The sequence below is a fragment of the Phyllobates terribilis genome, unplaced genomic scaffold (assembly GCF_046119375.1).
Source record: "Phyllobates terribilis strain yellow unplaced genomic scaffold, ASM4611937v1 Scaffold_9__5_contigs__length_417890890, whole genome shotgun sequence".
Taxonomy (NCBI): domain Eukaryota; kingdom Metazoa; phylum Chordata; class Amphibia; order Anura; family Dendrobatidae; genus Phyllobates; species Phyllobates terribilis.
The window spans coordinates 280,668,884-280,684,489 of NW_027362769.1; the positions used below are offsets into that span (position 1 = coordinate 280,668,884).

The following is a 15,606-nucleotide window of genomic DNA, read 5'->3' on the forward strand; positions in this document are numbered from 1 at the left end:
ACTTACATATCATACACATGCAGTATAAATACCACTTACATGCTGTAAGACACATGCAGTACATCACACATATCAGAAACATGCAGCACACACACCGCTAACACCAGACATATGCAGCACAAAGACACACTGCTAAGATATCAACACATGCAGCACAAATACACCATTCAAATATCAGACACATGCAGGACACACACAAACCATTCAGGTATCAAGACACATGCCTCACAAACACACAATTCACATACTAAACAAAGGCAACATAAACTATTTAGACACTATAAACATACATTATACACCACTCACATATGAGACACATGAAACACACACCACTCACATATCAGACATATGTAGCACACACTCTTCTCACATATCAGACATATGTAGCACACACTCCTCTCACATATCAGACACACGCAGCACACACACTGCTCACATATAAGACACATATAGCCCATACACCACTCACATATTAAGCACATGCAGCACCCATTCCAGACACATGCAGCACACAGTTCGCTTACTTATCAGGCATATGTAGCACACACAAAAATATACATCAACCACATATCAGACACATGTAAAACAAACAACTCAAATATCAGACAAAAGCAGTTTTTTAGAGTTTGCATGTGTTCATGTAAAGAACATGGCTACAACTGTGAACATTTTGGTTTTCTTTTTATTGTGAAGCAAGCAACAAATTGGATAAAATAACTGAAAACTTCAGCATGCATAACTATTCACCATTGTAAAGTCAGTACTTTGTAGAGCATCCTTTTACAACAATTACAGCTGCAAGTCGCTTTGGATAAGTCCCTATGAGCTTTCCACATCTTGACACTGGGATTTTTGCCCATTCCTCAAGTCAAAACTACTCCAGCTCTTTCAAGTTACAGTAGATGGTTTCTCTGGTGAACAGCAATCTTCAAGTCTGACCACAGATTCGCACTTGGATAAAGGTCTGGACTTTGACTAGGGCACTGCAAAAAATGTATACGTTATCCCCTTAAACCACCCGAGTGTTACTTTACCAGTATGTTTTGGGTCATTTCCTTGTTGGAAGGTGAACCTCCGCCCCACTCTCAAATCACTGACACACTGAAACAGGTTTGCTCAAGAATATCCCTGTACTTCGCACCATCCATATTCCCCTCAACTTGGACCATTTTCCAAGTCCCTGCTACCAAAAAACATCCCCCCAGCATGATGCTGCCACCACCATGTTTCACTGTTATGATGGTGTTCTTAGGGTGATGAGTTGTGTTGGTTTGGCGCCAGACATAGCGTTTACCTTGGTGGCCAAAGTTCAATTTTGGTCTCATATGACCACAGCACCTTCCTCCACACATTTGGGAAGTCTCCCACATGTCTTTTGGCAAGCTCAAAATGAGCCTTACAATTTTTGTGTGTAAATAAAGGCTTTTTTTCTGCCCACTATTCCATAAAGGCCATCTCTATGGAGTGTACAGCTTATTGTGGTCGTATGGACAGATACTCCAGTCTCTGTTAGGTAATTCTGCAGCTACTTCAGGGCTACCTTTGGTCTCTGTGCTGCCTCTCTGATTAATGGTTTTACAAAAAATACACATCTAGTGGGGGTATGTGTGTATGTCTCACCAAAAATTACCCTTAAAACTAAATCTTTATTAAATGATTTAAAAACATCAAGGCAGAATGGATGAAGTAGAGTGAACTCACATCAGGGTGCTTGATTATCACATGTCATGCTTGGGTATCTCAATTATCTGGAAGCCTCCTGATGAAAAGTGTAGAGGGAAAACGCAAAGATGCGAGACGGCATATGGAAATAGCATAAGGAAATAGCATTAAGATAAGTGACAGTGTGCTACATATGGCAATATATCCTGGGCGTGTAGCCTGTTATGCCTAATATATTAGTTTGAAGGCATGACTCATTATTGGTTCAAATATTTGTAAAGTATTGGTTTTTAAGATTAATTACTTGGGACAGTTTGTGCTTGTTATTTACTTCCTATGGTCATACAGAGGATTTGAGAGAATTTGTATTTGAACTTCTTTGGGCTTCACACTTGTATTGATAATATCTGTGGTATAGTATAGGGTTTTTCAGGGTGAGTGAGGGTGAGTCTACATTGAACGGGGGCGCTATTTCGCTATCTCTAGGGTGCCAACCTCCCCGGCAAGGTAGGGAAGGATTATAGTGCAATAATTGGGAGAGTGTCCCTTTTATTTTAGGATATCTACACTTATCATACATAATATTAAATAATGCTCTGATCAATGCCCTCCTTGCCTGGGCTCAGAGTTTTGGTGGGCGGCCCTCTCTCGGCAGGTTTATGGTACCATGTTCTTTCTATTTGATAATAAATTTGATGGTGCTCCAGGATGTCATCAGTTATTGGGATATTTTTTTTTAGAACCCAACCCTAACTTGTACTTTTCAACAACTTTTTCCCTGTAGATTCTCCTTCATGGTGTTGTTTGATCAGTGGTGCATCTTGCTTAATGGTGCTGCAACCTCTGTGGGCGCTTGGTAATTGCTTGCAACAGAAATGTTTAAGGGGCTTCATCGCAAAAGGGGTGAATACATAAGCACATGCCAATTTTCAGTTATTTGATCCCATAAATTAAATTTCTGTGTATATTTTTCTCACTTCACCAACTTAGACTATTTAGTGCTGATGCATCACAAACAAATTGGATTAAAAAATATTTAAACACAGGTTGTAAGGTAACAAAATAGCTAAAAAGCCAAGGGGGTGGATAGTTTCGCAAGCCACTGTAGGCAGCACATATAATACTGACATATCAGATGCACGCTGCACACACCGCTCACATATCAGACACATGCAGCACACACGTCACTCACATAACGGGAAGGGGCCCAGGATGGAGGACATTATTAATAGAAGGGGAAGTTGCGTAGGACAGAGGCATTATTACTGAAAGGGCCCTAGGATGGCGGACATTATTACTGGAAGGGGCCCAGGATGGGGGACATTAGTACTGGATAGGGCCCTGGATGAAGTACATTATACTAGGAAGGGCCCAGGATGGGGGACATTATTAAAGGAAGGGCGCAACAGGCTGGGAGGTATTATTACTGAAAGGGGCCCAGGATGGGGGACATTATACCAAGAGGGACCCAGAATGGGAGACATTATTACTGGAAGTGGTCAAGAATGGGGGAAATTATTACAGGAAGGGGCTCAAGATGGTGGATGTACATTATTACTGAAAGGGGCACAGGATGGGAGAAAATATTACTGAAAGGGACATAGGGTGGGGATTATTATTGCTGGACAAGACACAGAATAGGGGACATTATTACTGAAAGGAGCTCAGAATGGGGGACATTATTACAGGAAGGGACCCAGGATGGAAGACATACCCTGAAGGGGTCCAAGATGGGGGACATTGCTACAGGAATAGGCTCAGGATGGGGAACATTATTACTAGAAGGGGCCCAGTATAGAGGACATTATAACTGAAATGGGCCCAGGATGGGGGTCATTATTACTGGAATGGGTCCAGGATGTGGGACATTAGTACTGTATAGGGCCCAGGATGGTGAACATTATTACGGAAAGGGGGACATTATTACTGGAAGGGGCCCAGGATGGGGAACATTATTACTAGAAGGGGCCCTAGATGGGGGACATTATTGCTGAAAGGGGCCCATGATGGTGAACATTATTACTGAAAAAGGGACATTATTACTGGAAGGGGCCCAGGATAGGGAATATTATTATTAGAAGGGGCTCAGGATGTGGAACATTATAACTGAAAGGGGACCAGGCTAAGAGACATTATTACTGAAAGGGGCCCAGAATGGGGGACATTATACCAGGAAGGAGCCCAGGATGTGGAACATTATTACTGGAAGGAGTCAAGAATGGAATATATTATTACAGGAAAGGGCTCAGGATGGTGGGTGGACATTATTACTGAAAAGGGCCCAGGATGGAAGACATTATTACTGAAAGGGACCCAGGAAGGGGAACATTACTGGAAGGGGCCCATAATGGGGGACATTATTATTGGAAGGAGCCCAGGATGAGGGACATTATACCAGGATAAGGAATATTGTTACAGGAAGGGGGTCAGGATGGGGAAATTATTACTGAAATGGGCGCAGAATGGTGGACATTATTACTGGAAGAGGCCTGGGATGAGAGACATTATACCAGGAAGGGGCAAGCATGGGAGACATTATTACTGGATGGGGACCAGGGTGGAGGACATTATACCATGGAAAGGGTCCAGGATAGGGGATGTTATACCATGGAAAGGGTCCAGGATAGAGGACATTATATCCGTAAAAGGCAGAGGATGGGGAACATTATACCAGGAAAGGGCCCATGATGGAGGACATTATGCCAGTAACGGGCCTAGGATGGGAAACATTATACCAGGAAGAGGCCCAAGATGGGGGATATTATTAAAATATTATTCAGTGTAAAAAAGAGCAAGGAGTACTGGAAATGATTACATGACCCCCACAGAACCCGTGATCTTAACATCATCAAACCTGTTTGGGATTATATGAAGAAACAGAAGGATTTGAACAAGTCTACATCCACAGAAGATCTGTGGTTAATTCTTCAAGATGTTTGAGAAAACTGCTCTGCTGATTTCATTCAAAAACTTTGTGCAAGTGTACCTAGAAGTGATGTTTTGATGTTGTTTAGAATGGAAAGGGTGGTCACACAAAGAATTGATTTTATTTAATTGCTCTTTTGTTCAGTCACTTTGCATTTTGTTAATTCGTGAAAATAAACTATTAACATTGCTATTTTTTTAAAGAATTCTTACTTTGCACAATTGTTTGCAAAACTGCCTAAAACTTTTGCATAGTACTTGTGAAGAGTGTGGGGGAATCCCTACAATCCCTCTTCAGCATGTGCAGAGGTAACAAGACACCTGGCCAGCTTCAAACAAGGTATTCACACCCCCACCAGCAATCTAGTATGCAAACTCCTACAGGAAGACCCCCTGTGGATCCAAGCCATGCCCTCTAACCCCTTTGTTATTCCCTGACGAAGGTGTATCCGAAATCCGCATCCGGATCAGAGTGCCACACACAGTCCTTCTGAACCACCAGGTATTGTACCCTTTAGTGCATTTTTATATATAGCCATTTTTTAGTTTACACAATGTAGCCTAAATACAAGTGTGAGCCGTATCATAAGCATTGACCGCAGATGTTGGATGTGTTTCTATAAAGCTCACCATGTAGCCACCATGCCGCAAGGAAAGGAATACTTGTGGCATGGTGGCTAGATGGTGGGCTTTATAGAAACACATCCAACATCTGCGGATTCACCCCTCTATGGCGGAGCATTTTGATTCAAACACAGGCTTCTAATATCCCACTATGAGAATACAATTCTAATACAGCCATGCCACCTTGTGGGTGGTGTCGGTATCCATGTGGGTATACAGGTGCTTCTCACAAAATTATAATATCATCAAAAAGTTAATTTATTTCAGTTCTTCAATGCAAAAAGTGAAACTCATATTATATAGAGTCTTTACAAACAGAGTGATCTATTTCAAGTGTTTATTTCTGTTAATGTTGATGATTATGGCTTACAGACAATGAAAACAGAAAAGTCATTATCTCAGTAAATTAGAATACTTTATAACAACAACTTGAAAAATGTTTTTAAAATCCGAAATGTTGGCCTACTGAAATGTATGTTCAGTAAATGCACTCAATACTTGGTCGGGGCTCCTTTTGCATCAATTACTGCATCAATGCGGCGTGGCATGGAGGCGATCAGCCTGTGGCACTGCTGAGGTGTTATGGAAGCCCAGGTTGCTTTGTTAGCAGCCTTCAGCTTGTCTGCATTGTTGGGTCTGGTGTCTCTCATCTTCCTCTTGACAATACCCCATAGATTCTCTATGGGGTTAAGGTCAGGCGAGTTTGCTGGCCAATCAAGCACAGTGATACTGTTGTTTTTAAACCAAGTATTGGTACTTTTGGCAGTGTGGACAGGTGCCAAGTCCAGCTGGAGAATGAAATTTCCATCTTCAAAAAGCTTGTCGGCAGAGGGAAGCATGAAGTGTTCTAAAATTTCCTGGTAGACGGCTGTGCTGACTTTGGTCTTGATAAAACACAGTGGACCTACACCAGCAGATGACATGGCTCCCCAAACCATCACTGATTGTGGAAACTTCACACTAGACCTCAAGCAGCTTGGATTGTGGCCTCTCCACTCTTCCTCCAGATTCTGGGACCTTGATTTCCAATTGAAATGCAAAATTTACTTTCATCTGAAAACAACACCTTGGACCACTGAGCAACAGTCCAGGTCTTTTTCTCCTTGGCCCAGGTATTGTTTATTGGTCATGAGTGGCTTGACACAAGGAATGTGACACTTGTAGCCATGTCCTGGATACGTCTGTGTGTGGTGGCTCTTGAAGCAATGACTCCAGCAGCAGTCCACTGCTTGTGAATCTCCTCCAAATTTTGAATGGCCTTTTGTTAGCAATCCTTTCAAGGCTGCGGTTATCCCGGTTGCTTGTGCACCCTTTTCTACCACACTTTTTCCTTCCACTCAACCTTCCATTAATATGCTTAGATACAACACTCTATGAACAGCCAGCTACTTTAGCAATGACCTTTTGTGGCATACCCTCCTTGTGGAGTGTGTCAATGACTGCCTTCTTGACATCTGTCAAGTCAGCAGTCTTCCCCATGATTGTGGAGCCTAAAGAAATAGACTAAGGGACCTTTATTTAACGCTTAGGAAATCTTTGCAGGTGTTTTTTGTTAATTATTCTAATTTACTGAGATAATGACTTTTGTGTTTTCATTGGCTGTAATCCATAATCATCAACATTAACAGAAATAAACACTTGAAATAGATCACTCTATTTGTAATGACTCTATATAATATATGAGTTTCACTTTTTGTATTGAAGAACTGAAATAAATTACATTTTTGATGATATTCTAATTTTGTGAGAAGCATCTGTAAGTTAGTGTAGTGTTAGTGTAGGGAGTACAGTTGGGGGAGGGAATTTGAAATAGGTGGACCTAGGTCTTTATTCAACCTACGGTACTGTTACTATGTTATTGTACTATAGATATATTTCTCTGCAGTATCTGTGCATCATGAATTGTGGTATGTGTTAAAGGGGCCCACGAAAACCTGGAGCCGGCCTTGCATGTCGGTGTGGTGAAGATGAAATAGATGGGAAAATGAGTGACTCCATCAGAAAGAACATCACCTGTGAGTCACTATGTATAAAGCTGTATTGTAATCCCTTATAACAGAACTGGTATCTATACCTATATGGCCACTATATGTTGCTTATATCAGTCTTGGTCTTTGTAAACTGATTTTTACTTACTAAAAGCATTGCCATCTGCTGAGGTACGCACTTTACCCAGTTTAATTATAATGGATTTCCGTAGCTGTAATCATAGGTCAGGAGTCTATACAGATGTGTTTTGACACTCCTGTGCTGAACCCCTAGCTACGCTTCTTACGTCAGATATTTATTGATTATATTTATATAAGGTGCACATGCTTGTATTGTATATTGTCTAAGCTGTACTAATTGTTTGATTATGATAATTAGATGATCTCATGATTTTACCCATATATTGTCGTTTGAGATGCCATTGTAATGCTTAAAAAAAGGCTTGTACACACTGGGCTGAAGCGTAACATTGTACTTAAAGCTGCTATGTAGATGTATATTATGTAGCATTTCCCATATAAACTACCAATAATTTTATTATTAAAATGGTCATCTAGGTTTTTCTTACCTCTACTATAGCATTTCTCGGTTCCCAACCTCTTCTATAGTGGTACGCATGCCAATTCATTTATTCTAATTGTGTTTTCTTACGTTGGTGGCTTTTAAAAGTGAACTCTTATTCTGTACCTAATGAGGGATGCCATGCCAGACTACTCCTACCTTAATAACATAAAAGTGCAGGACAAAAAATAATTTTTAAAAGCCTGCAGGCTAAATAAGCACATAAAATGCCTTATTAGAATAATGTAAATTGTGTGTATAATGCTATAGCAGTGGTGAGGAACAATCGGGGGTCTGATGGGTTACAATTTATCAATTTTGCATCACTAGCCTGAAAATCAGAATGTGCCTTTTATTGCGACAATGGAATTATAGGGAAACAGTCTCTAATTCAGTCAATGGTGGTTTGCTTTACCTTCTCAACGCAGATACATCTCCAGTGAATGCAGCAAACAGAAGATTTATCACGGATTTCACCTAAAATGAAAATATAGATGATGATACCCAGCATGTTTTGTATCAGAAATAAAGGCAAAATGAGTGTCATTGAAAAGTAATTTCATATTTTTTATATTAAAACTTTTAATTTTTTCCATTTTTTTCCCAGTTTGTTGTATGTGCTTTTATAAATTGTGATACAGAGCACTGAACAATATGATATGCCACCAATAATGTACAATACAACCTATAACACGAATCCAGTCTGAAGAAAGAATAAGATCCAAAAAGAAAATGAGAACATCTAAAAAATACAAAAATATGAGTAAAAAACTTACAGCATGCCCTCTCAAAAAATATGTTTATGCACACTAATCAACTAAATAAATAAATTGTTGAAATAGATATATTTGTAAGTGATAAACTGTAACAATCAATCTTCATGCGGTTTTAGATTCCACATTGTGTTGTGCAGTAAAGTGGCGCACTTCCATAGTGAATGATTCCTGGAGTCATTGGCTACAATTATGACTTGCTGATGCTTCAAGACTGCTTTGTTTAAAATGATTTCAGAATATGGACTCCATTCAAAGGTGTCACCACATGTGGTGCATCCAGAGGTATAAACACTCGTCGTTCCACAATGTTGTAGAAAATACTTGGATACTACATGTTGCACTCAAAAATACCGCAAAAATAGTTGCTTGGGTACAGTATTCGCCTCAACCCTTTCACGACATCTGACATACCTAAACGTCAGGGTCGGAAGGAGTTCCTGATCGATGGCATATAGTTACATCATGGCGATCATGCGGCACCGTGTCCAAAGGCACGGTGATCACTTGAAGGTTCCTGCTGTTTTCTTTCCTGTTCATTTTTTCTCCCCTTTCCTTTGCACTACTTCCAAGTGTGCATTCAGCAGCTGCCAAACATTAATAAGTGGCGCACATCACTGATTGGCATCTGTGCTAGGATTTGGCCAGGACTTTTTTCTCCCACCCCCTTTGCACTACCTCTGCGCGTGTGTCCTACAGCCGCTGATCAGTGACACACATCACTCACTGATCATCGTACGTGCTCACTTTTGGACAGGACTTTTTTTCCTGTCCATTTTTTTTATCTCCCCTTTGCACCACATCCATGCATCCTGCAACCGCTCAGCACTGATCAGCGACGCACATCACTGATCGACATCTGGCGCTCAGTAATTTTATTTTTCTGACGTCCGTTTAGTAATAGTAGTTTCAGAATGTTAGTGAAAAATTCTTCTACAGTTTTTTCTACTAATATATAGAATCAAAATTTATGTCAGATAGTTTTGGGTTCTCAGTAATTTTTTTTTTTACTGACATCCGTTTAGTAATAGTACTTTCAGAATTTTAGTGGAAAATACTACAGTTTTTTGTCCACTGCATAAAATTACAATTAGCGTAATTTAGTTGAGGGCACTCAGCAATTGTTTTTACTGTTGTCCATTTAGTACATTTTTTTATTTCAGCAGATTTTTACATTCTCCATTTTATTTATCTTTTTCTTTCTAGATTCTTATCTGCAATTCTTGCTATTCTGTCTTTTCTTTTATTCTAAATTTAATGAATTAATCAAAAAGTTTACACCAAACACAAACCTAAATAAAATTTGGTTATCCAGCACACACGCATAAATGACGAACACAACAGACACACACACCACACACATGAAAAATAAAATGTCCCACTCTTCTGCAAGATGGTATTCAGACATGAGGCATTACGCCTTCCTCGCCTCCGACACTGATAGTGAGAGAGAGGATGCCACTTTCCTCTATTTTTCCTCTTGCTGTAGTAATAATGACCCCCCCACGCAAACGCCCCAGGACAGCAAATGAGCCAGCACCCACCATTAGTGATCCCATATGGACCTTACACTCAGAAGATTATGAGCCACAGATTCCTGATTTTGTGGCACAATCAGGAATCCAATTTGACACTGCCGGCCTCACAAACATAGACTTTTTCAAAGTCTTTTTCTCTGACAATTTTGTGGATCTCATGGTGGCCCAGACAAATTTATATGCCCAAAATGTTTATCCCAACATACCACTTCATCATTTGATTACTGGACCCCTATAGACACAGTAGAAATTATGAAGTTTTGGGGCCTTGTCCTTTACATGGGGTTAGTGAAGAAGCCAAAAGTTCGGCAATATTGGAGCGTTTATATATGTAACACTCCAGTTTACTGCATGGCTATGTCCCGGACATGCTTTGAGGCCATTTACAATTTTTTGCATTACAAAGGTAATGCACAATGTCCACCCCGAGATGACTCCCCAACTTTGACCGATTTTTCAATGTTAGGCCAGTCATTAATTACTTCAGCAACAAACTTGCTGAGATGTATATTCCCCAAAGGGAGATCTGTGTAGATAAGTCTCTAATAAACTTCAAGGCTGCGCAGTAAGAGGGCCAGCTAAGCAGGGCTGTGGAGTTAGAGTCGTGGAGTCAGAGTCAGTGTCCATTTTGGTGGAGTCAGAATCAGAGTCGGTATAAAATGGACCGACTTCAACTCCTAAAATATATAATAAATTGGGTACAGTATTTCAATGCAGTTTTTGGGAAATATTTTTTTCATAAGAATTTGGGAAAGTTATGAAATGTCCTATAAATGTCTGTCCTATTCCAGATCTAAGGGTCTAGACTTTTAACTGAGATTAATCTGTGCTACAGTAAATTTATCACTTAAACATGAGCCATGTATGAGGGAGTCGGAGTCGAGTTGGAATCGTTGTCATGGAAATTGAGGAGTCGGAGTTGGAGTCGGATGTCGAAGGTTTGGCTTACCGACTCCACAGCCCTGCAGCTAAGGAATTAAAATGTACAAGCTGTGCGAGAGTATCTCAGGGTACACACATAGATTTAGAGTTTATAAAGGTAAGCATGGCTGTGGAGTCGGTAAGCCAAACTAACGACTCCGACTCCTCAATATCCCTGACTTCTGACTCCAACTCCAAATCCACAGCACTGCCTCACTACTGAGCATGTACATAAAGTGCAGCACAGATTTATCTCAACTAAAAGCCTAGATCCCCAGATCAGGAATAGAACAGACATTTATAGGAAATTCTTAGGAAGTTTACATTTATAGCACATACTGCATGGAACTATTGTACCCAATTTATTACCGTATATATTTTAACCGGTCCAACTCCAACTCCACAAAAATGGACTCCGACTCCACAGCCCTGATTAGTTAAGCACCCCCTGGATTCAACCCCCTGAATGCCCCCTGGTTCTGGGAGTGAGTGGGAAAATTGTGTGGGAATTGGTGGCCCTACTGCTGGATCAGGGTCATCACATCTATGTAGATAACTTCTACACCAGCATCCCACTTTTAAAGTGCTTCTCTGCCAGAGCTACTGCAGCATGCGGTACTGTGAACAAAATACAGAGAGGTCTCCCTAGGTCGCTAATTGGACAGTTGTTCAGAAAGGGTGACAACAGAGCCCAATGCAGCGACAACATACTGTTGGTCAAGTATAAGGACAAGAAAGATGTCCTTTTCTTGACCACAATACATGGTAATGGCAGCACCCCCACAACTGTAAGGTGTACATCTACATAGGTCCCCAAACCAGCGTGTGTTCTGGGGTACAATAAGAACATGGAGGGGGGAGTTGATCTCTCTGATCAAGTCCTCCAGCCATACAGTGCCATGCGGAAAGCTAAGGTGGGGTACAAAAATCTGGCCGTGCACATCTTACAGATGGTAATATATAATGCTTACGTGCTATCACGATATGCAGGCCAGACCAGCACATTCTTTCTGTTTCAGTAGGTAGTGATCAAGGCCCTAATATTTGGAAGTCAGGAAGGGGAAGACCCCAGTACCTCTGGAACTGAAGGTGCCTGTATAGTAGCAAGGCAACATTTACCAGATGAGGTCCTTCAAACTGCAAAGAAGGGAATGGCTCAAAAAGGTGCAATGTATGTTACAAAAGGTAGATAGAAAAGGACACCATTTTTCAGTGTGAAACCTGGCCTGTGCATAAAAGACTGTTTCAAACTGAACCACTCATCCATGGATTACTACATTTATTTCTGATTTATTCTAATTTATTGCATGACTTGATGTACTCTACACAACTCACATATGCCAACTGATGTACTCCAGACAACTTAAATATTCCAACCTGATGTACTCTACACAAATCACATATGCCAAACTGATGCACTCTACACAACTTACATATGCCAACTGATATACTCTACACAACACACATATGCCAACTGATGTACTCCAGACAAGTTAAATATTCCAACCTGATGTACTCTACACAACTCACATATGCCAAACTGATGCACTCTATACAACTTACATATGCCAACCTTATGTATTCTACACAACTTACATATGCTAACCTGATGCACTCTACGGAACTTACATATGCCAACCTGATGTACTCTACGGAACTTACATATGCCAATCTGATGCACTCTACGCAACTTACATATGCCAACTTGATGCACTCTACACAATTTACATATGCCAACTGATGTACTCCAGACAACCTAAATATGCCAACCTGACGTACTCTATACAACTCACATATGCCAACCTGATGTGCTCTACATAATTCATTTATGCCACCACATTATAAAATTCACATACCAGGAAAATAGTAGGTCAACACCAATATAGGGTCACTTGTGGGGGTGGTTTCTACTGCTTTGGCACCTCAAAGGCTCTGCAAATGCGTAATGGCCCCTGCAACCAATTCCATCAAAGTCTGTACTCCAAAATGTCACTCCTTCAACTTGGAGCTTGCCAGTGTGCCAACCAGTAGTTTTCCACCACATATAGGGTATCATTGTACTCAGGAGAAACTGCATAACAAATTTTGGGGTCCATCTGTGAAGCACCTGTGGGTTGAAGGTGTTCTCCACATATCTAAATAAATTCCTTGAGGGGTGTATTTTCCAAAATAAAGTCACTTGGGGGGGGGGGGGTTTAGAATATTTTAGCACATCAGGGGCTCTCCAAACGCGATATGACGCCAGCAGACCATTCCATCAAAGCCTGTGTTCCAAAACGTCATTCCTTCCTTTCTAAGCCCTGCTGTACGCCCAAACAGTAGTTTTCCACCACATATGAGGTATCAGTGTACTCAAGAGAAATTACAAAACAAATTTTGGAGTCAATTTTCTCCTCTTACCATTGTGAAAATACAAATTATGGGCTAAAACAACATTTTTGTGGGAAAAAATAGATTTTTTTATTTTCATGGCTCAACATTATAACATTCTGGGAAGCACTTGGGGGTTCAAAGTGCTCACCATACATCTAGATAAATCCTTTGATGGGTCTAGTTTCCAAAATGGGGTCACTTGTGGGTGGTTTCCACTGTTTAGGCACATCAGGGGCTCTGCAAGCGCGACATAGCATTCACTATCGATTCCAGCCAATTTTGCGTTCCAAAAGTCAAATGTTGCTACTTCCCTTTTGAGCTCTGCCATGAACTCAAACAGTAGTTTTCCACCTCATGTAGTGCATCGTCGTACTCAGGAGAAATTCCACAACAAATTTTGGGGTCCATTTTCTCCCTTGTGAAAGCAAAAAATGAGGGGCTAAAACAATATTTTTGTGGGATATATGTGATTTTTTATTTTCACAGCTCAACAATATAAAATTCTGTGAAGCATCTGGGGGCTCAAGGTGCTTTCCACACATCTTGATAAATTGTGGGGGTTTCCACTGTTTAGACACATCAGGGGCTCTGCAAATGCGATATGGCATCTGCTATCGATTCCAGCCAATTTTCCATTCCAAAAGTCAAATAGACATTGTGGTTCTCCTGATGAAGAAGTTGGTTCAACTTCAAAAAATGTTGGGAATAAACCGCATGATCTAATCCCTCATCATGTCCTCCGGATTTCTTAAATAGCACAGCATCACAGACAACTACTCCTATCCGTCATCAATTATAAAATTCTGTGAAGCACCTGAGGATTCAAGGTGCTCATCACACATCTAGGTAAATTCTTTAAGGGGTCTAGTTTCCAAAATGAGGTCACCTGTGAAGGGGTTTCCACTGTTTAAGCACATCAGGGGCTCTGGAAATACGACATATTATCTATTCCAGCCAATTTTGCGTTCCAAAAGTCAAATAGTGCTCCTTCTCTTCTGAGCCCTGCCGTGCACCCAAACAGTAGTTGTCCACCACATATGGGGTATCGGCGTACTCAGAAGAAATTGTAAAACAAATTTTGGGGTCCAGATACCTGGGGATATTTTCCTCATTGATTCTTTTAGCAAATTCATCAATTTAAATAATCTTAATTTAAAATTCACTGTTCAATGTCATCATAACCTTTTTTCCTTTTTAGACGTCTCCATATCGAGTGACCCTGTTTTGAATCTAGTGACACCTGTCTTTCCAGAAAACTTATTAGTGGCAACACCATACTTCATGCTGAAAGCAACCATCCCAAACACACTATCGTTAATCTCCCTGTGAGCAAATTTATCAGGGCAAAGCGTAAGTGCACTGACAATGTAACATATGAACGGGGTGCAAATAACATAACCAACAGACTCAAACAACGAGGTTACCAAAAAAGAATCCTATATAGGTAAAAAATATTTTAGACAAAAAACCTCAAGCAGAATATTTTTCTCCTGCCCCCCCCACCAGAAAAAAAGGTCCCAGGACAATTTTTTTTCTACACCTTATAGTGTTGACTTTAAGAAAACTGTGTTGACTTAATGGAAAAATGTATTTTACGTCACCTTCCTATCCTTTACCAAGATGAGACCTTTTCCCAAATTTTAAAGGATAGTATTGTGTGTTGCCCGACGTGGTGTTTCTATTGGGAATATAATCTCTCCCAGTATTTTTACCCCTTGTAAGATGTCCAAACATACATGGTTATCTACAAAGGGTTTTTTTTCCATGTGCTTCTAGCAGATGTAACGTGTCAGTTGCCACAAAGGAAATAATGTTTCTTCCTGTGTTTTGGGCAAGACCTATGACATCAGAACTTTTCTTAATTTTGAATCTACTTATGCTTTCCATACTATATATTGCACTGATTGCAATAAACAATAGGTGGGCAGCACTAATAGAAAACTTAAAAAACGTATTTCGGAACATATCTATGGTTCACAACCACATAATAGTCGAACAAAAAAATCCTTGTCAGGTATATCAAGACATTTCCTTGAGGTAAATGCTGGAGATCTTACTTTTAATTTACTGTTATTGCTAGAATTAACAGACCAGTCCACAGCGGAGACTGGAAACACAAGCTGCTTACAGTATGAATTTATGATCTGATAACTCAGGTGCAGGTTTTAACTATAGAACAAATCTCATGTATCTTTATTAGAAGATACAGCATATATCCTTTATATTTTGTTATTTATTTA

General features: G+C 40.3%; 1 protein-coding gene across 1 annotated transcript in view; it reads right to left on the reverse strand.

Moving 5' to 3' along the window:
• GLS (glutaminase) overlaps positions 1-15,606 on the reverse strand; it is a 672,521-nt gene that overhangs the window by 76,982 nt on the left and 579,933 nt on the right. The window contains exon 15 of the mRNA XM_073647835.1: positions 8,177-8,238. Within this exon, the coding sequence (XP_073503936.1) occupies positions 8,177-8,238 (62 nt within the window). The remainder of the gene's footprint in view (positions 1-8,176; positions 8,239-15,606) is intronic.